General features: G+C 41.9%; 1 protein-coding gene across 1 annotated transcript in view; it reads right to left on the reverse strand.

Moving 5' to 3' along the window:
• The window catches only part of CDH4 (cadherin 4), a 413,863-nt gene that overhangs the window by 133,490 nt on the left and 258,397 nt on the right, over positions 1-21,976 (reverse strand). The window contains exon 4 of the mRNA XM_059862675.1: positions 17,875-18,051. Coding sequence (XP_059718658.1) covers positions 17,875-18,051 — 177 coding nt within the window. The remainder of the gene's footprint in view (positions 1-17,874; positions 18,052-21,976) is intronic.

A 21,976-nucleotide genomic window follows, 5' to 3' on the forward strand; every position in this document is an offset into this window, starting at 1 on the left:
AAACGCTTTGAAACGCACCGTAGGAGAGGCTTGATTTTACCCTTCCACAGGCACAAAGAGGAGTTCTTGCCTTTAAATGTTCTCTCCTGAAAGAAGAATTCACACAAACCACATAGAGCTCAGGCTGCCAAAAAGGGAAATACAAACTCTTCTCCATCCCTTTCAAATAATCTCAGCATAGAACAGAATGAAATGAAGCATACATTCAGCAAAAAGGGATTAAGGGAAAGATGAGGGGAAAATCCTTTTAAATACTAATATTCACTGAAATTAATCTCCAATCACATCACAACAGAGACAGGCCCTTGACAAAGAGAAAGTAAAAACCCATCTAAATATACTCCATGATGGTAGCTCTGCATCTTTCTCCAACCAGTGTTACAGGAATCCATATGTACATACCTATAGAAACTCATTACCAGGACCCCAGTGCAAGCTGTATTTTGCTACCATAGGTACCATGTGCTGTGCTCCACAGCTGGGGATGGTAATCCTGGCATCTCCACATTTATTATCAACTGGTTAGGGGTCTAACAAGGCTGGAGTCTGGGCTAGTTTTTTATTTCTAAGCACGACACAGCAACAGAATTAAAACATCTCGTTTGAGAACGCAAGTTTAAACTTAGGCCCTGCGTGCATGAAAGTATTAATTTTCTTTTGACTTTCAAATATTTGAGTATTGGGTAGTTATACTGTAGAAAATGTGCCTGGTCTGACTTTTTCACTGTCACCATCATTAACTGTTCCCTTTCATGAGTCACATGCAATGCCCTGAAATACTGGAGACTTTCTGGTCAGACATTTCTAATCTGATCAAGAGAACACTGTGACATTTCAGATGGCAACACACTGATAAAAGCTCTCTGGCACTTCATTATGTAAACAGGTATAGCTGCTAATTAATGAATTACAGTGGAGAAAGAAACTGTTGGCAAGGATGGAAACTTGGCCCAAAATCTCCCCCGAGTAATGCTCAGTCAAGTGAACTAAGCCCTATTAGTGCTCACTGACAGGTGCAGCTTTAGCACCTGCCCAAGAAAGTGTATTTTTAACAATATTCACATTTTTCCTCTTCCTATTTCCCACTACCTAAGAATTTTCAAGAAGGTTTTGCTTCGCTGCCACGGAGCCAATATCATTCTATGCGTACAACAGCTCCCCACATCAGGCATGGGAACAAGGAGCTGAGGGTCAAACTGCTCCCCCCTGAAAAGGACAGGTGGTGCCACCTCCTCTCCATGTGGTGCCACCTCCTCTCCACGTGGTGCCACCTCCTCGCCACGTGGTGCCACCTTCTCTGCACTTGGTGCCACCTTCTCTCCACGTGGTGCCACCTCCTCGCCACGTGGTGCCACCTTCTCTGCATGTGGTGCCACCTTCTCTGCACGTGGTGCCACCTTCTCTCCACGTGGTGCCACCTTCTCTCCACGTGGTGCCACCTTCTCTCCACGTGGTGCCACCTTCTCTCCACGTGGTGCCACCTTCTCTCCACGTGGTGCCACCTCCTCTCCATGTGGTGCCACCTCCTCTCCATGTGGTGCCACCTTCTCTGCACGTGGTGCCACCTCCTCTCCATGTGGTGCCACCTCCTCTCCACCTGGCGCCACCTCCTCTCCACGTGGTGCCACCTCCTCGTCACCTCCTGCCACCCGTTCACGGCATTGCGCGCAAAACGCCGCGCAGCCGCCAAGCCATCAAGCTGTTCAGACATGGCCTGGCAGCAGAGGAATCTCGGGGAAATTAAAGACTGTTTGTAGAGTTTTTGCTGTTTCCATGCAGGAGAGAGGGGGATGAATTTAGGAAGCTGTATGGAAGTCTTTGGACGGTGGTAGGGAATACATGCGTGTGAGCAATGGTGAAGTGTTGGAAAGCAAAGTATGAAAACTGAAACCATGCTGGTCTGAATAAGGAAAAACTGCTGTCTCTTAATCATACTCCAGGCTGCCTGGTTTTTATGGGATGATGTTCCCATTCAGCTTAGTGGTACTGTTTTACACATGATGAGGATTTCAGAAGTGCAATTAAAGCTTTATCATCAACATAAAACCCAGCACAGTTTGCCCAGTACTAGACTTAAAAAACACTAAGTACTGTATTCTAACCAAGAGGAAAGTGGTTATGTTTTCACTACATATAGCTTGGAAAGCTGAGGTTAAATGAATATGAGAATGACAAGCCAATATTCCAGAAGCACCACTGAACTGTATTCTAAATAAAAGCCATTTAGAAAGTGGGATTTTTGCTTTATCGGCAGAAAATTAATGAAGAACAAAACCTACATAAATATTAGAATCCTAATTTTGCCAAAAATACAGTCACATTTTGAAAACTAGGGCCTTTGCTGATTATGAGAAGTATAATACTACTGATAACATTATGGAATGTGAACACTTGAAATAAGTTTCAGTTTGGCTGGATGTTATTTTCAAAACTAGATTTTGTAGAAATATCTATCAGCTCAAGTTACCACCAGCAACATCTTAACAACTCCAGAGCAAATGCAAAAAACCTAAGGTGGAGGGATTACTTGGGGGATTTGGGAGAGTCTGCTCTCAAGTAAACCCAGGATTTCCTTTCTGACTTTTGCAGAGTCATTTAGGCTCCCCTGGTATCAGCAGCATCTGTGCCTGCAATTCAGTTGTGAACTGAAGTCTGAGAGCACGTACTACTAAATATCTGAGGAGAAAATCCAGGCAGCTAAAGCTGTAGATGCAGCCACAATTCCATTTATAAGTGAGAACTGGAGCCAGAGGAAGAGGGGCTGGACCTTAACTTTGTTGGGAATTTACTGCTAAATTTCTATCAGCTTTTTGTTTTAGATTTTACCAGGTGTCAGGAATAATTGGTTTTGTGTACTTGTGGTAAGAGTATGCTACGCATCGTTTACTATCCAAGTGCAGGTAACAGCAGCTTGGATTTATACAACATTTTCACATATATAACTAAAGCAGATAAACTCAGCAGGACAGTGAACCAACCTCTCCATTAAAAAATAAATAAATCAGTTCTAAGTTCAGACTTCAAAAGCGAAATGGTAGATGCTCCATGAAAATCTCTGTAGGCTGAGGTTTCCACAGAGCAGGAACTGAGCAGCTCCACGGCTGCATCCTTGGGCAACACATCATGGTCCTTGCCCAGCACAGATTAATGAACAGCAGGAATGGAAATGCTAATAATTAAGAAAAGGTTAAAATGTTCACACTGTGTGAGAATGATGCATAAAAGGATACAACTGCTAAAAATCACTGCAGCGATGAGAGATTTTTTTTTTTTTTAAGAAACTAAATTCCAACTGGGAATATATTAAGAACAAGAAGAAAGAAATTCTCAGGGTAAAAAAAACAATGCAAAGCAGATAGTGAAAACCAGTCAGCTCTGTGGAATGGAGGCACTATCCACACTACAAACTAAAGCTCCATTCTGAACCAAAAGCCACTTGAAAAACAAATTCAGGGAAACATCCAGACAAGACAAATCCCAAAATTACTATAAAAATCAGACATTTTTCCATATGAACAGTTTGTGTTCAAAGCAGCATTTGTCTCTTAAAATTCTACTAATGTAGTTGTAATTCAGAGTAAGAAACGGAGCCAAATTTTCCAGGCAGGTGTTCAGTCCCACTAGTTATTCCAGTGAATCCTCAGGCAGAGCCTGTGCCACCCCCTGCCTGCCAGAGATTCCTCCCATGAGATCTGTACTGGTGGACCAGTCCCATCCTCTCTGGGCACACCAGATGTATGATTTACACCCACCATTAGTCCAAACCTATCACAGATATTAAAATATACATATATATTGGTAGGGGTGGGATTTATCTTTAGAATTCAGTACACACAGGCACACTAAGGGAGACCAGTGCCAGTGAATTGTACCAGACCTCCCATCTCCACATTACTTCATCCTCCAAAACTGGCAGTCACATCCTGCTATCCATGAACTGCTTTTAGCAACAAAATTTGAGGAAGCAACGTCCTTTAACTAGTGGGCTAGAAACACAGGGAAGAGTGATGGCCCTTCTTCAGACAGGGACACTGAGATTTTCTCTTTACCTTTTCCTGACTATTGCTTCCATATACTTGTCTGAGATTACAAGCTTTGCCTTAGATTTTATTTTTACAAAGTCAATTTCCACTTGCATAACAATCATTTGCAAACCACTAGCCCTGAACACAGATAATAGCATATAAAGATTTTTCCTTAAAGGTAATACAAGCATTGTACCAGAGAAAACCTGAAAGGAGAACAGCTCCTGTAGAACATGGGTTGTCCCCACCTGTCCAAGAGATCCTGTCAGCAACTGGTTTCCTAATCACCACAGATTCATTATCCACTTGCTTGCTGCAATTACGCTGTCGAAACCTGCAGGTCTGGGTTTTTTTTTCCCCTTCTCTTACTCTAAACAGAATTCATTTTTAATGTCTATTGCAGAAGGCCAATATGATATAAAAACCCCAAACATTTCACTACTCATGCACTCTTATTCATAATATCACATCAAATTGCTGAAGTAGTACCATATGGCGCTTGAGCACCAAGCCAGAACAAGTTGTTCAGCTTGTCATAATCTCAAAAGCTGCATAAAACTTAAATAATTTCTCTATGAAGTGGAAGATCTTTGGGTTTAATATAAACTCATCAGAAATGGATTCTGAATTTTCCTCCTATTATTTCCAATGTTTTCTCTGATTCACATTCAATTTTCCAGTGCAAGCTATCAGTATAAGTGGCTACAACTATGGGGCTGAAAGGCTTTAAAAGCATCCTGTCCATCCTTTCTTCTTGATAATTCATCATTGAAGGGATAAATAGCTTTCTCAATCAGACAGACATATAATTATAAATAAAAAAGCTCAATCAGAAAAACTGAATGGAAAAGATTAATGAAATCTCCCACACTTTGATTCAGCCCTTAAAGCAACACCCTCGGTTGTGAAATGTCCACACTTCCACCCACACTGTCCTGTAGGAAAACACATTTAACTGGTACATAAATCCATGGAGAGATGACAGTGGGAATGCTCCAGGTTTCATCACAGATTGCTCTGTATTTACATTCTCAATTTCTGGAGACACCACAAGTCAAGGTGTTGTGGGTTTTTTTTATTTTTTTAAAAAATATTTCCTACTGAGAAGAACGGTTTGGAACTGATGGTGCAAGAACTGGAGACAGCCAAGACTTCAGCCAACCTCACAGTTTTCAGGCATTGTGACTGACTCCTGATCCTGGCACAGGGACCACCTGAGACAGAGAAAATATCTGGAAAGATGGGAACACACTACAGCAAAAACAAAAATGTGAAAGCAAGACCCGAAAAGGTGGAACAGGAGACAAGAACAGGAAATGTGTAGACACAAGGAAGGGAGGTATACAGGCTGCAGTATTGCTCTAGAGGGGAGGGCATTATGGAACTCCTCCAATGGAAGGCTTATTTTAGCAGCTGCTTGATCAATTGAAGAATAAAAAGGAGAGCAGCAAATCAAGCAGAATTTCATAACCTTTCCTAGCATATATGTTCAAGCCTCGTTCCCATATGGGATTAGGATAGGCAGGAACTGCAGGCTGGCACACAGGCAGAACAGAGACAGCTATTACACAGCCTTTTGCTTAAAAATTACAGAGAATGGGGACATGTCTTATGGAGATATGGATTGAGAGTTTCCAGAAAAACATTTCTGTAATGGTTGCATATGTGATTGTTCTTTTTTTCCTTAGCTATATGGAGGAAATGAGCGGCTTGTCACCAGCCCAAAGGGAAAAGCACTTGGCTGCATGGAGGAAGACAGGATGTGTTGCATCTGTGGCTTCACAGAAGGAAAGGAACAGCTCTTTGAAAAGGCAAGAAGCACAGAGAATATCTAAGATAAATAAATGAAAGGAATCAGCCCCACTTCTCTGGTGGAGAGACGATGTCACAGTTCCCCAACCCTCGACCCTGCACAGGCAGTACCAGCTCAGAAGGGGCAGCAGCAGCCTGGTGTCCCTGCCGTGGTGGCCCTGGGGAAGCAGCAGGATGTGCTAAGGGACCCAGGTACCCTTCAGCCCTTGAGGGAATCTGTGCCAACAAGGGCTCGTTCTTTGCTGTTCCTGATCATCCTCTGCACGCTGCCTGAGGAAGAAATGGAGCTTCTGCAAGAATTAACAGCATTTTGGGTACAAAAAGGGTAAACCCAAGGGAACAGACTAAAATATTGAATATATGCTGCTTTGACGTGACTTGGTGGAGGTCTTTGATTAGCAGAGCCCCAGGGGATATTCCAAGCAGTCCAGAGGAATAGAGAAACAGCCTTGCTGGGGGGCTGACTGGCACCAAGAGCTCAGGCAACACAACATTTTGGGTTACTTTAAATGTTGTGTTGAAAGCACCTTACCCCAGAGAAAAGAAAAAGAGGAAATGCAAAAGCTGTGGTGTGGAATTAGCATCTCCCTTCCAACGACACCACCTTCTTGCTAACAGTTAGTTTCTGGAAGAATGATTTTGATGGAGCCAAGACAGGCACAACTTCAGAGCAGGAGGATGAGAGGGAAGATGACCCGTGAGTGACAGCACCCATCAACCTGGGCCAGAAATCTCCTCCCCATCAGCATTAACTCCCCAAAGGCTGAAGCAGAGTTACAGCACAGATGCAAAGGGAACCTCAACCTTAGTTTAGGATCACACCACTCAGCATTTACTCCCTTCTTTCAGCCACATGCACACTCAGTGCTCAGTACTTACGAACACCCTCTATCCAATTAATACCCCATTAAGCAGCCCGCCCGCAGTGACTTCATCCTCAGACCACTGTATGGCAGCTTTTAACTCCATAATACCCCGGCATTATTTCCATATTAGACTACAAGGGTTTGATCCAAAGCTCATGGAGGTTAATGAGGGCTCATTAAACTTTGAATTGAGCCCTAAGTGCTCAGCAAACACGGAGTGAGGCGAAGCAGTTCGTGTCAGATGAGATGACAGAGGGTGTAGTAAACTTTAAGGCGAAATATTGAATGCTGATGGTGACAAAGGCAGGGAATGTGTGAGAAAGCAGCCGTGGGAGAGAATTATGATTGTGTTACACTCGATATCAAGCAGGACAGATTTGTGCCTATATAAATAGATATGCCTGGTCTGACTCTGATGTGATTTTTGTCATCATATGGTTAGACAGAGCATAATATTGACACTATGGCTTCCCTTCAGATTTTAGTTTTGAATTTCAGCTGCAGAGTATGATACTGAAGGCTTGAAATCAGTATGACTCCTTCCCTAATTACTGATTAATCAAGAGCTAAGGTTGCCTACATAAAGATTCACGGGGAGAAGGAGGAAGTCTCATTAAGAACAAGAGGTTAAAAAAAAAAGGAAGGGAGGGGGGACATTTAACAACTGAATGGATACAGAAGGAGGAGAAAAAGAGCTGATTTCCTAATAGCATGTTATACCCAAATGTTACATTTTGTATTCATGTCTAATTAAAAAATTAAAAGAAAATGTTTTAATGCTTGCAGATACCATGGGTTGCAGTTCAAAAGGAAGTACAGGAAGTTGTTGGGTGGTTTCTTTCCAATGACTTCAGAAATACATATGTGTTGTGTCATCCTGTCCCTTAGGTGCTCAAAAGACACAGCAGCTGTTTCATAAATTCTGAATTGCCTTTTCCTTTAGCATACAAAACCCTGTGCCATAAACATAGCACTGTCTGAAAAATATTCGGTAAGCCCAGACAGTTGTTGGAAATGCTTCCTCCGATATTTAAATTCCTCTCTTAACAGGAGTTTCCCTGCAAAACCAGATGCTAACGAATAGTGCTTTTGCCATTGAGCTGAATGGGAACACTTTTGGTGCAGCATTTTCCTTTTTTCCAGGGAGACATTACAGGGTGCATTTCCCATGACTGAAAGAAAATGCCACCTTGCTTCTCAATTCTTTGCTTTCAAATAATAAATAACTGCTATAATCTTCCATGAAAGATTTATGCTCTGATGATGTCTGATTCTTCTACTGTAATTTCTTTTTGTTAGAGGCAGATGAATGCCACTTACTTGTAAGTAAATTGTGTCATCACTTCACTGCAAACCACACCACTGAAAATGTAAGCTGGCCAAACATTTATTTTTGTTTTCCAACTCACACAAATCCCTTCCGAGGGCTTGGATTAACTAGCAACACTTTTTAGTGCAGATCCTTAATCTTAGTTTCCTTTCCTCTCCCTACTAATATGCTCCCTTCCAGTGATGTTACTTCAGAAATAACTCCAAATAGCTCACAGTGTGGTCAGAAACTCTGCCTTTTAGCTGCCATAGCTTTCTACAGTGACTTGGAAATAAGGAAAATTGGCCATTCCTCCTGAATTTTTCATAGTCCTGCACTAATGGGGACACTGCAGCTCTGCCTCTTCCACAGAGCAGTTTAACTAGCAGAGGGGGACACGCACTACCAGTTCCCCTGAAGGTTCAAACCACGGGCTCCATGTCCAATCTTTCCAGAACACAAAGCATGCCTTTCATTTCTCAGACAGAAACAACAAGCCCACACAGTTTTTCTTCTTGCTTAAACTGTCCCTCTTTTAACAACAAGAAAATTAGGTTCTTTGCTTAAATAAATGTTACAGCTCACAAAGCCTCGAAGCACAATCCAAACAAATAAGTCAACTGAAAAACAGCCCAAAAGGGCTAAAAACCCAAGCACAGATACAAAACCCTCCTCAGGTCATGATGTTTTGATTAAAATGAGCAGAGATCATGAGTGGAAGAGGAGCCAGGAAGGCCAATGTCCCAGCAATGCCACCAGCACTATGGCATTTAGGGGTCTGTTAATATTTCCATGAGAAACTTCCAGGTTTAGGAGTTTACAGCTTGAGTCACAGAGAATCCTGGTTCCTAAAGGGGAATTCCTCAGATAAAACTTTGCATGGGGAGGGCAGGGCCAGGTGGTTTGTTATGACAAGGATGAGTATGTGGCAGGTTCAGCAGCTGTGGGGGTCTTAGGGGATGCATGAGTTGGTTCAGGGAGGGGAAAGAATTGAGCTCTCTTTACCCAGTGCCAAAAAAATGCAAGCAAGGTCTACTGGGTGGCTTTTCAAGTCAGGTTCTGGTATCTGTCAGGAAAAAAAGGACATATGCAAAGGCTGATGTGTGTGCACATCTCAGAGTGTGCTCCCTGTGCACTACCAGTACACTCAGAGAAGTGTAATTAAAATTGAGAATCTAATAAAAACTATAAACATGGCCAAAGAGGTTAGTTCTGCACAATGCTGGGGGTGCATTAGTCCAGTAAGGCATTATTCATGTCCTTAGTTTCCAGTCAACAAATATATTCTGAAGAGCCACTGGAGTTACTTAAAGGCTCAAATTTAGGCACATTCTTAAAATCTCTGCTGAACAAGGGCCAAAATGTTCAGTACCACCATCTGCAGATATCCAAATTGCCTTGGGCAAAATGTTTCCCTTAATATAATCCAAGGTTTTGTTTGTTTGCTTTTTAAGTTGTCTAACTGTTCGGATAGGAGGAAAATGTCCTTTAAATTAAGGAAATTAGCAACAAATATGAAAGTTATTATAAATATGGTAATTATAAAAAATATGGTAAGAATTATGGGAAAGGAAAAACTGCAAAGAAGTGGGGCCTTTAATGAAACTGGTGAACTACTGCACATCCACTCTTTGCTGCCCCATCATGTAGCCATGGGCTTACATCTTTCATCAGCCTGCATTATGGACAGCTAAGAAAGGATCTGGATGGTGACACCTTTATCACTGAAAACCTCAGCTGTTATAAAAAAAAAACAATCAACCACAGCAGTGAGAGCTTAAAATTAGCCCAAGAGTAAATTCTCTAAAATCTTAAAAGCTGACATCTGAAATTCCAGGGTGCTGTATTTAATTCTTCATTGGTGCAGACTATCAAGAACATATGCACTAGTAAGGAAATAAAAACTGTAGGTTTTTGCCTTTCCTATCTCAACCCAGCCTGCTACAGTGAATTTCATCAACAGCCTAGCTGTCAAGGTTATATCTGCACCATCATTCTGCAAATCCAAACTCACACCCACACAGCACCACTCTGTCTTTGGGACTCCATTTCAACCCATCAAGGAAGCCAAGTCCCACACTCACCTAATGTGGGTGCTGAGTGTTAAAGAATGAACTCCTGCAGCAAAGAGGCAGATTGTGAGTTCTTTGTTCTGTCTCAGCTTTTTTCATTATTACTGTTTTACTTTGGAAAAGGCAGGAGCAAAACCAAAGCTCTTTTCTAAGCAAATTAACCCACTGTTTTTGTGTACACTGTCTTCACAGATTTTCAATAGCTTTCATGAGCTGTGTGCATTAGCTCTGACTATGCCTTCCTGCCTTTGCCTGTACACGTAATGACAGCCAGCCTGAGTGGCTATTACAGTTATCTCACTTTCTGGAGAGGATGGGAGGTAATGATATGTTGCAATATGTGCAATGGGGTATTATAGCTAAATACTCTTTGGAGTGACTGATGAACTCTTTTGCAGTATGCCTGTGATGACAATTCGAGGGGTAGTTATCCTTCTGTGCTTCCTGAATCTCTTGCTCCTGATGTGAAGCTGGAGCTAAAAGGTGTGGGCTGGATTGGGGTGGTGGTGGAGGAGGAGGAATTGGTGGGGAGCCAGCAGAGAGCAGAGAAGCACCTTTGCATGGCTGTGAAAACAGAGCTGTGTGTAACAGACCCGATGCACAGGTGGACTCAGACATGGAATAATGGGACTGACTATAACCATCAGCAGAAGATTTCTGACCACTCCATTAAAATCTGAGTCCATTATGAGATTCTTCAGATAACCCAAGGACAGGTCCTGATGCTGATAACCAGAGTGCTGCCCATGGCCATGGTAACAGCTCTGTGGTCTCAAAGCCACTCAGCTTCCCTGCCTGGGGTTCTTATCTGTGAAAGACCATCCTCAGTGATGCAGGCAGTGTGAAAAAGTCAGATCCTGCATGGAAAAATACCTAAGCAAAGGCTGTATGGATCACAGCTGGACTTGAGGATCTTAAAGGTCCCTTCCCAACCTCAACAATTCTATCAATCCCTGTCTCTCACTCACAATTTGTATTTAACCAGCAGTCACTGGTAGTAGGGTCACAAACCCCTGCTAGTATATCTCACCCCACTGCCTCAGGGGATGCTGAGTGACTGCAGAACAGCTTGAAACATCAACCACGAGGTCAGACCACAGGCCCTCCTCCCAGTCTGACTTGCTGTACCCTAAATTAATGACTTGAAGTTAATAATAAATATTATCAATGATTTTTGAGACTTCTGAAATATCATGCTGATACTCCCCAATCAGTGGGAGCAGTCTCACTGCTTCCAGTGGCTTCTGAGGATCTCAGCTTTTATGTTGTGTGAGAAATTAAAAATGGTTCCATTTCCTTCATGCAACTGGGATGCCACATTCAAAGATTTATCACTTCCAATCAAATGGCATTTTATGATTTAGTGGGGCATTTTTCCACTCATGTTACTATTCCCAAAGTATCCTGGAAAATAGCAAAAACTCAAGGGCAGCTTTTTTAGCTGAACTGGGCAATAGGAGTCCTTGATATCTCTCTGCAAAGTGTCAATCACCTTTAAATCCCAACCTCACTTACGACGGTTCTCCTTGAGTAAGTGACAAGGCCAGTCTGGCAAAATGAAATTTTTCAGTAATACATTGACAAACTCAGAACCACAGAGCACCAAATTCCCCCTCAGTCTGGATTTGAATGCATAAATAAATCAGGCTCTTGCATTTATTTCTGCTAGAAGATTGTATTATTCCTTTCTGCAATTATGGAAAAATGCAGAGCACAGGCAAGATTTAGTGTCTGAGTTTTTGCTGCAAGACTTATGTCAGTAGAAAGGCATTTGTGCTCTTGGGAATCAAAGTGAGATTCACCCATTTGTGGCAGGTGTTTTAAGCACTCAGCCTAACAATCTACCCACGCATGGCACTACAGCAATTCAACGACTAAATTAAATCTCTGAATATTAAATTAATGATGGAAATCTAAAATATTAATATATTCTAATTGAATATTCTCCGATAAATTATCTAGGCATTCTCAGCAATTTGATTTTACTTTCATTTCTTAAGGAACTTTCAGCTGCATAAATACAGCTATTAAAGCAATTCAAAAAGGGAACATTTTCTGCTCAGACAAGAGAACTCTAAACACAAAGAATCTAAAAATTTCTTTCATATGATTGATTAAATCATAGAGCCCAAGACAGCTGAATCATTAAATGACTGCTTTCCTTCAGTCCCTCTGGCTTTAGCAAGGACAATATAAATTCCCTATGGGTCTGAATACAAGGAAATACAATATGTATAATTACAGTATAGGCTTGAATGCTGTTGTAAGAGAATTTTAAATGGAGCATTTATGCTGTAGCTGCACTTTTCAATCCATAATGCTGGATGTGCGTGTGCATGGAAAGCCCATAAAGCACTGGGCATCTGCTTCCTTCAACCCAGATTCCCAAAGGGCACACACTGGGGTAGCCCCACCAGCTCTGGCAGATTTACATCAGGATCTGTCCTTCTCTTTTGGTGAATGCTGGAAACTGAGAATGGCATCATCAGGGAGAATGCAAACAAAGGGATGTCCTCAGAGCAGTACATACAGCATGGATTACGTTTAGGAATTTGCTTCAGACTGTAGGTTTTGAGGAATTTCAAATGAACACATCAAGGAAGTAGCACTGTGTCATGTTTCACTTTGTCCATTCACTCTGGGAGTAATATGTGAGTCCTGGTTTGGTAACACACACACAGAGGAGAGATCGATACCACAGCCAAGACCATGGCAAGCAGAACATTTAGTGAACCATTTGCCTGCTCATCTTTCCTTCTTTGGTGCCAGGTTGGTTAGTGGTGTGACACTGCAGCTGAATCAAGAGCTGCCACAATCTACATCCTTGAGCCATCTTTCACAGAAAGGCTGTGACTCTCCAGAGCACCCCAACCTGCACAATGTCCCACTTCCTCTCCACCCTCTGGGCTTGCTCCTTATCCTCTTCTGAGTGTTACAATAAAGACCAAATCCCCTCATTTCTGAATTTCAGCTGATGATGCTCATTCACAGGGCATCACAAAGGTGAGGTGCACAGAGAGCCAGAACTAGCAATTTTTTTTCTTTGAGTGTGTGTGTGGCTGGTAAGGCAAAAGAAACAGCTGTTTCTGTGGAGAACAAGGAAGATCTAGGTCTATTTGTAATCAATGCTGTCTGCATCTCTCTCAGGAAAAGTAAGGTCTGATGTCCTTTGGGAAGCATTTGCAAGGCCTTTTCTCAACAAACCTTCTCTCACCACAGACAGATGCCATCTGTCTTGCAGCTGGGAGCTAATGGATTCTGCACTGCCAATTTCACAGCAGTGAGCAACGCTGTGATAGAGGAGGCAAGAGGGATTTCCTACAATAAAACTATTTAAAACAGTGCAAAGGCACACGCTGAAACAGCCATGAGGAGCAAAGGAGATGGCAGCACTGAGAGCTGATGGTCCAAGCTGGCAGGGATTTCACAGCTCAGTGTGCCTTGTGTGTCTCCAGCACCAGGATTTCAGACTTTGGAGAGCTGCCTCACCCAATTCCTGAGCCAGGGTGGGCTGTGGCTCACAAACAGGCTGTTGAGCTGGAAAGCGTGCTACCAACTTTTTTCATATAAAATATTCAATGTCACAGGATAGGTTAAGATCTGCTAAACCCACCCATGAGTCCACCACAGGGTTTTGCAGTGTGTCAAGAGGAGCTCTCTGCTCTCTTAACATGCCCCATGCTGCTGGAAGCCCGACCCGACAACGACACCTCTGCTAAGCAACAGCACAAGAGTCTTCAGGTATATTATATTCTGCCAACTTTCCAAGCCACTTCAGGACTTTCTGATTAAATTTACATAAAATGCATCCTTCCCTCTTACTCCCTGTTACACACATCAGGTTATTTCCAGTATTCTTGTGGCTGAGATCACCAGCGCTCAGATACGGGAGCCCACGCTGTGCCTGCAGCGTGCAATCAAGGCAGCTTGTGAGAGCACCAAGATCCTGTCTTGGTCATCCTCAGGGGATTTTCATGCTGGTATAATGAGAAGGAACAAGTTGTTTATCAAAAGATATCTAACAGGAAAATAATAAAATTTTCAGTTTTATGCTTAATAAAAGCAAGCTGGAAAAATCAGTGTCTATGAAATGCGAGATGGGAGGCTCTAAGAGCTCTGCAAAGGTCCTGGAGATGAACTGCAAGTCTGGAGCCCTCACAAAGGAGAACATAGTTGCAGTGGTTGACAGAGGAGCCCATTATCTAAGCATGTCAAAGATGACCAAAGGCCAATTCTGCACAAGGCTTGTTTCTTTAAATTAATTATTTTCATGCAGTCCATTGAGATGGACCAAGACTTGCCTTGAAAACTGAGTCAAGATTCCCATTAGAAGCAGCTGGAGACTGGCTTGTGCATCCAAAACTGAGATTCTTTTTGAAGTTCAAAAGAGGATGAAATACAAGATAAGCTAATAGATAATTAGATAATAGATAATTAAGAATTAGCTACGCGTGTAGCTAAAAAGGATGAGTCAGTGAGAAAATAGAGCTCAGCAAGGGTGCAACTATTTAATATATTATCTTAGCTGATCAGTGTGCCTGCATGAGTCATTTGCTTGGAGAAGGAGGGGGATTTCATATTATTTTTGTATTTTTAATAGGCATTTTTATGGACTTCAGTTATAATAATGAGAGTACCTGACAATTAGTAATGAAATTAGCCTCACAACAGTGAAATATTTCACAGCATGCACAATATTATTCCTAGTACAAAGGTGGAAGTGAAGCAGAAGGAAATTAAACTCAAGATTTTCATAAATGTTTCCAAAATAAATAAGCGTATATCAATAAATTTTGATAACTGTTTTCTCAGCTCAAGACAAAAGCAGAATTTACAAAACATTTTTATACAGTAACACATTTTTTTTAGCTTATAAATGTCAGATGTTAATTTAAACTCTTCAAAGAGTAAGTAAATCTTTTCAGCAGCCAAAATTAATTAGAAATTCCTATTATTATTTTTTCAGCTATTATTTTTCTGAAACACATTTCCTAGTTAGTGTGGTTGATGTATATGAACAGACACGGATGTTCCTCAGAAAGAAAAAACCCTGTAATTAACAGAAGGGTTTTTTTGGCAGGGATAATGTTCCTTTTTTCTTTTTTTCCTCTAAAAACTTTTTCATTTAACGTATTTTATCAGAATGAAATGGTTTAATGAGCAGAGAATTACAGTTGATCCCAGCTGAACCAGACAGGGCTGCCTTTCGAGGTATGTGGCTCCCATCAAGCTGCATTCACCTTTGCTATGATTTAAACTTCATTCAGGCACAGCCTTGCTAAAAATACTGACAAGTAACTAATCAACTTCCATAAAATGGAATTTTTACCTTCACAATAGGAAGCAGGAGTAGGAGGGAACCTGAAAGATTTGCCTATGCATTTCAAATTAGTCTGACCTATAAAAACGCAAACAGCAAGTGGTTCTATGAAAATGTACTTCTGGTAGGGCTTTTTGGTTTTTTAGTGATGGGATTTTTCATGCCATCCCTTCCTCTCCTTGGAGGAAGCCAGAACCAAAGACAGCACTATGGAGGGACTGATTTCCATGAGTTATACCTACAAAATGTAAGCTCAGGCTGGTCTTTCAGGACCAAAAAAGGTTCAGTGTCCAAGAACCAGCAGTAGGTTTGAATGTTTTATATAAAACAGCAGAGAACAAGGTGATAGACCTGCTTCTGTAAAAATGTGAGCTGAGCTGCAGCTTCACATGCAGCTTCTGGTTCCAGTTTGTGAGCAGATGAACACAAAAATATTCAGTGCCCAGAGAGCAAAAGCATGGAAAATCAGATCAAAACTCTTACCTAGATCTAGGAGACACAAAATGCTCCAGGGCAATCTGAAGATTATGTGGATGGAAATAATCAGATAGTGCTGGTCTTTGAAGATGTTGATTTGTCCTATTCTGGATAATTAAAGAGCAAAGTCTAACAGAGGGAGCTGTAACTCCTGATAGGAATCACCCAAGCTTCACATTCACTGTTGGCAAAAGGGCCAGATGCTGCAGAGGAGCAGAAACTCAACCCAAGCCTGAAACATCAGGGGTCTCACGCTTAATCAAGTTGCACTCTTTGTATGATCTTCCCTGTCATAATGAAGCTTTCTGTATGTCAGGTGAAGAGGAAAACAGCCCTTTGTAAGCCAGTTTGTTTTTTTTAATTTCCCACCCCATTTTCACTTTATTTTCAGTGTTTCCTCTAGCATCCTTACTCGAAAACTGCAATGGAATATATTGCTAAAAATCTGGGAGTTCTGTATTTCCATAAGCCAGGTTATCTTTCCAAGGTTACTGGTAGTCTAAGTGAGGAACATAAATTCTTCAGTACCTATATAAAATTTATTATTTGTCATTTCCATTAATATTAGAATTTTGCATAGTCGAGTCCTTCTGTTTCATCTCCAGACTGTAGGGTAAAAAGTGCCACAGAGATTTCAGTCCTTATAAATCAACAAATTTGCCATGGTAAGCTGGTGCCAAGTTGTCCTCTTGCTGTCTAGTCAAAACTCAAAGGAAATCAGTAGGGAATGGAAGAGATCACCAGTATATTTTGTAAGTACTACCCTTTATTTTTCACAGGAATTCAAGATTTAATCTAAATTATTAATTTAGAAAGGCATTTTTGACACATCAGGTTATTCTCCTCTTCAGACATTTCTTCAGCTTAGTAGGACAACACATTAATGGGTCACTCTGTACCCTGCACTGCTGACCACACAAAGACTCCCTGGCTTCCCTCCCTGGTTTTCCAGAACAGGCATAAGAATATTTGCCACCTGGCACTTCTTAGTCCTTATTGTACTCCCTAACTGCACAGAGAAATGACACCAATAATCCAAGCTTAAACAATTCCTGATTGAATTGGGGACATGCCCCTACCTCTCAGACACAGAAACAGGTAACGATGCAATTCATGTGAATCCAGGCACATTTAGTCCTGCTTCAAAAGGGCTAAATGAACTTCCTGAGAAGGGATGCCAATGAAACACCAGTGCTACTTGAAATAACTTTGTAATTTTTATATTGTTGCCATTTTCTTCCAAGGGAATAGCTAGCTGCAAATGTCTGCCAAAGAGTTTACTTTTTTTTTTAAATTTTTTTTTTTTCACAGCTAATCATTTGACTGCTCCAAAAATCCAAAACCAGCACTCACAAGAGGAATAGCAACATGTGTTTGTATTTCGCTAACACTTATCAACGGCAACAATAAATCAACCAAATGTCTCTGTAACACACTCCTTTTTCCCTTCCTTTTCTTTTCCTGTCATCCCGTAATCATCACAGAAAACCACATGGGTAAACTTGATCTCAGAGATTATCCTTGTGAAGAAAGAAAGTAGCAACACAGGGGAGGCTGGCGGATCCATCTGCAGCGGCGGCAGGCAGCCAACCTCCCCCGGGCCGCCGCGCATCTGCAGCGGGATGGGCGCGGGAGGGAGGGATGGCAAGGCAAGGATGCAGCACCCTTGTTGCTGGGTGCCACCCAGCCCAGCTTTTACACCTGCAGCTGCTCTTTGGATGAGAGCATGGGCAAAGTGCCATCCTGGCAGCAGCGCCAGTGTCTCAGGAGGGACTGGCTGGAAGGAGGCGATTAGGCTGCCGTCAGCTGGGGAGGGAAACTGGGGCGAGGAGCTTTGGAGCAGCATGGAAAAGGCAACCATTCCTGCAGGAGGGAGGGAGAGCAGAGAGCCTGTGCTTTGAGCCAGGCTTCCCACACCTACTGCTTCAGCAGAGCCATCACAAGACAACCATTATTATTAGCACTATTGGCAGTATTTTGTTCTTTAACTCACCCGAACCAGCTGCTGCGGGAAGGGCCCTCGGGAGTTCTCGGGCACGTTGATGGGTGGGATGACCCAGTCCCGCTTCTGCCGCCGCAGCCCGTTGGCACTCTGGTGCTGCCGCCACGGCAGCAGGGTGTCACTCTGCTGCTGCACCAGCTCCCCAGGCAGTGCCTTCCTTCCTTTGGGCTGTTTTGGGAAGAAGAAAGCACAGCCAGTTAGCTTCTTCCTCACTTCTTAGGACCTGTCCAACAGTGACACAAACGGCCACGTGGAACAAAGACACAATGTGTTTACAGGCAGCTCTGCTGCTGCTTCCTTTTCACAGAAACACAGAATCAGAGAATCAGCTAGGTTGGAAAAGACCTTGCAGATCATCAAGTCCAACCTGTGACCTAACACCACCTGATCAACTAAACATTCACAAATAAATGGAGCTGTCACTCCCAAGTCAAGATGCCTCCCAGAATGGATTGTCTTCATTACACCAGCTGCAAGGAGATGCAGCAAAGAACTGGAGTAAAGAAGTTGCTGAAAACTTCCTTTAGGTGCAATCTACCAGAACACAAAGAATGGGAAAGGATTTCTTTACAGTCCATTTCATGGGTCCAGCTTTATAGTCTGGTATTAAGTGTGAGCAGAAAAAACCTGCAGTCTGTGGCTCTGCAAAAGTATTCTGCCACATAAACCCAACCCCAGCCAGAGGAAAAGTCAGCCTCTTGGCTGCAAAGGTGCATTAGTTCAGATTTTTAGTGCTTCATAACAAATGACCTTTATATGAGAGCTGGGTTTTGAACACAAATCCCAAAATACACACCCCACGCTGCCTGGGAAGTGTAATAGATCTCAGGCACAGTAAATTTTCATTATTTGGTGTGACTTTGAGTCCTTGTGTTTTTTTTTTTTTTTTTAAACTATGGATTCTCTGAATGGAATACTTTGGTGTTGGAAATGTTACAGTGCTATGAATAAAAATGGAAATGGTGGGACCATGGTTTTGACTTAGAGAGACTGGCTCACTATTAGAAAATTTATAGAATGGATGAATCAATGAAATGTAGATTTGGGAAGGCTCTTCAGAGGTTATGCAGTCCCAATACTTCAATACTCTGTGGTCTTCTAGGATTCCAGCAATTACTTCTGAAAGTCTGCAGAAAAGATAACTAGCAAGGGCTTTTGTTACCATATGGTGACCCGTACTCCCACCAGAAAATGTTTAAACTTTCATAAATCACAAAGACTGCAAGTCACATTCTTTTCATTTGAGGTAAGATCCAGTGGGAATACTGTTCTCTGAATGTTAAAATTTTCAGCTATTTTTCTCAAAAAAAAAAAAAAACAACCAAAAAACCCACTCACCCCAAACCCAATGCCCCAACACACAAGAGCAATGCAGGAAAAGCTATCAAAGCATTTTCTGAGGCTCCTGCTATTTTAAGCCACATTCACTTTTTGTCTTACTCCAAACATAAAAACCCAAACACAAAAACCCAAACACCCTCCAAGCAGTTCTCTGTAGGCACTGATTTCAGTGGGAATCATTGCTTCAGGCCTTCTAGTTTGATGCAAATCCATCTATTAGCACATTTCAATTCCTGATCGGGCGGTAAAGAAACAGGCAATCACCTCCACACTACACAGTAGATGAAAACTAAACAGTAAATGGAAGTTAAACTGAGATGTGGCTCCAGAGCTTCTCCAGGAAGGCTGTGTGGACCTTTTCCAGGAAGGCTGGAGATCCTGAGAGCTGGGCACAGCAGCAAGGAGCCCATTCTCACAGCCTGGTCATGGCTCTGATCTCTGCTACCTCTGGAGGGCAGACATCCACTGGCTGCAAGGATTGGAAGCATTTGTGCCAAAATGCAGCTATTTTTACTGCAAAACTTAAAAACAGGCCTGTTCCAGAGCTGAGTTTTCACAGAACAGACAAATATGGTCTTTTCAGTCACACACAGAGGCACGTTCCTCAGGTCCTGTCTCACACTCACGATGTGGGTTGTGTTCAACTAAGTGCTGTTTCCAGACCTTCAAAAAAAATCACTGTACCATGTTCAATATTTAGATGTTGCTCTTAAAATGCTTACTGAAGTGGGCAATAAACAAAGAAACACAATCATGGTGTGGCAGTGGGAGACTTTCTTGGGATGGTCAGGAAACTGGTAGGAACTACTGACCTCCTCCTTCCCATGGGATGTAAATATATATCCAAAAGAGGTTTCATTTAAATATTATTATTATTTACTGACAGAAAGGTATCTTTTTTGAACACTGATGAAATCAATCATATCTAAAGAAGAAAATGCATGACAAGAGAAATGCATGACAACATGAAATAGGACTATGAGACACGAGCCACAGAATAGTGGATATCCCCTATTTTTTTTAATTGGCTTGTGATTCCCAAATGGAAATCCTTTGAGAGCAGGTATTTGGATCAGTTTATATAATTGGCAAGTGAGCATGGGGACAGATTATGAAAGGATGGTCAAATAATTTGTGCTCTTCTGAGTTTACACAGTGGAATGAGTCTGAACTAAAGACAGACTTGAGAATTAACACGAGTCCCAAAGCTCCCTGTATACTGAAATAATTAGTGTCAGCTCAGCAAGGCAATACCAGCCTTTTTAGTCTGTATGAAATACTTGCTGGCAGGTGACTAGACAGTGACTAGCTTGCTTGTCACTCTTGATGATGTTTTCCTATATTAGAATAAATCATCAACATGACTCTGAATTTGATATGTAGAATTTCAAAAGCATCTTGCAACAAGAAATTTCTTCTTTTTTTAAACAACAGCTCTTTTTTATCTTCATTTGTTGACAATGCATTCTCTTGACCTTAATTTCTCTGGTGTTGTTTAAATATGTTGTACATGTTTTCTGCTGCTTAAAAGCTGTGAGACAAATGCAGTAACAAAGTCTGGTGAGTATAAATGCCAGAACCATTCAAATGTCTGACTGAAACATCCCATAACATATCTGGAATAACAGCATTGTTGAACTGTGAGCCCCAGAAAACTCTCCAGTGTTTTTGAGTTTGCAAGAATCTAAAGTTCAACTCAAAAGCAGATTATGACCAAATTCAATTAATTCTAAAATATAGCTTCTAATTCTAGTTTTGCTGAGGAACAGTTTTTACTGAGATGATAACTGCTCCTTTTCTCATGGCCACACTGGCCACATGCTTTATGGAATCTCAGACACATTTTCAAAAGATAAAATATTCCTCCACCTTTTGTGGTGCCACCAGAACACAAACTGTCCATAGTCCTTCACAACACCAAGTCATGCACCTTTAGTGCTGCTGCTTTGGGGTGGTTTCCCTGCCATTGTTTTTGTGACTCTTTTATATATGTCACAAAAATGATGGTATACAGCCCCAGACAATCCATGAAACATGTGCCCAGGGGAAAGTGAAATCCACTCTCCATTCCAAAAATTACACGGTGACATTTATAACTCGTTACCACAGGATCAAACTCTAAACATGGAACATGTGAGCATGGGCTTTGGTAACACAAAGATAATTACAGGAGGATATAAAATAGATAATTCAGTAATTATGCCTGTCTATCACTTTAGGACAGTGATAAGCTAGAGAAATACAGCTGAGCCAAAACAGATGAAAACCTTCAAGATCAAGGGGGAAAAGTAATTACAAAGTGTGGGATGAAGAGAAACAATGGGAGAAGAGCCCATGCTGGGGTGTAAACTTGTTAGGAGAGTTTGGATTCAGTAGGATCGAATGCCTTAGTATTTGAATTGGGGCAGAATCTTTCAGAGCTTGCTGGTGAAGCTGGGCAGTCCTGTGCTGGCTGAACTATTTAAAACCCAAATTATGCAAGCCTGGGATTGACACTTGGCTCTGAGTTATCCCAAGTCTCTTCCAGCGGGCTTCTGGACCATAACTGTGACACACATGGACACTGCCAGCACTGGCAAATCATAACACAGCCCTTGTATCTTCTGCTGATAAACACCTCTTTCTCTGGAATGTGCAACTCTGACATTTGTTATGAGCAGTTGCAGGGCAGAGGAAGAGCCTCTTGAAGACCATCCTCCCTGCATTTGATAAGGCAGCTGAAGAGCTGAGGATCAACTGCAGCTCAGAGTGG

This window comes from Haemorhous mexicanus, chromosome 18 (assembly GCF_027477595.1).
Source record: "Haemorhous mexicanus isolate bHaeMex1 chromosome 18, bHaeMex1.pri, whole genome shotgun sequence".
Taxonomy (NCBI): Eukaryota; Metazoa; Chordata; class Aves; order Passeriformes; family Fringillidae; genus Haemorhous; species Haemorhous mexicanus.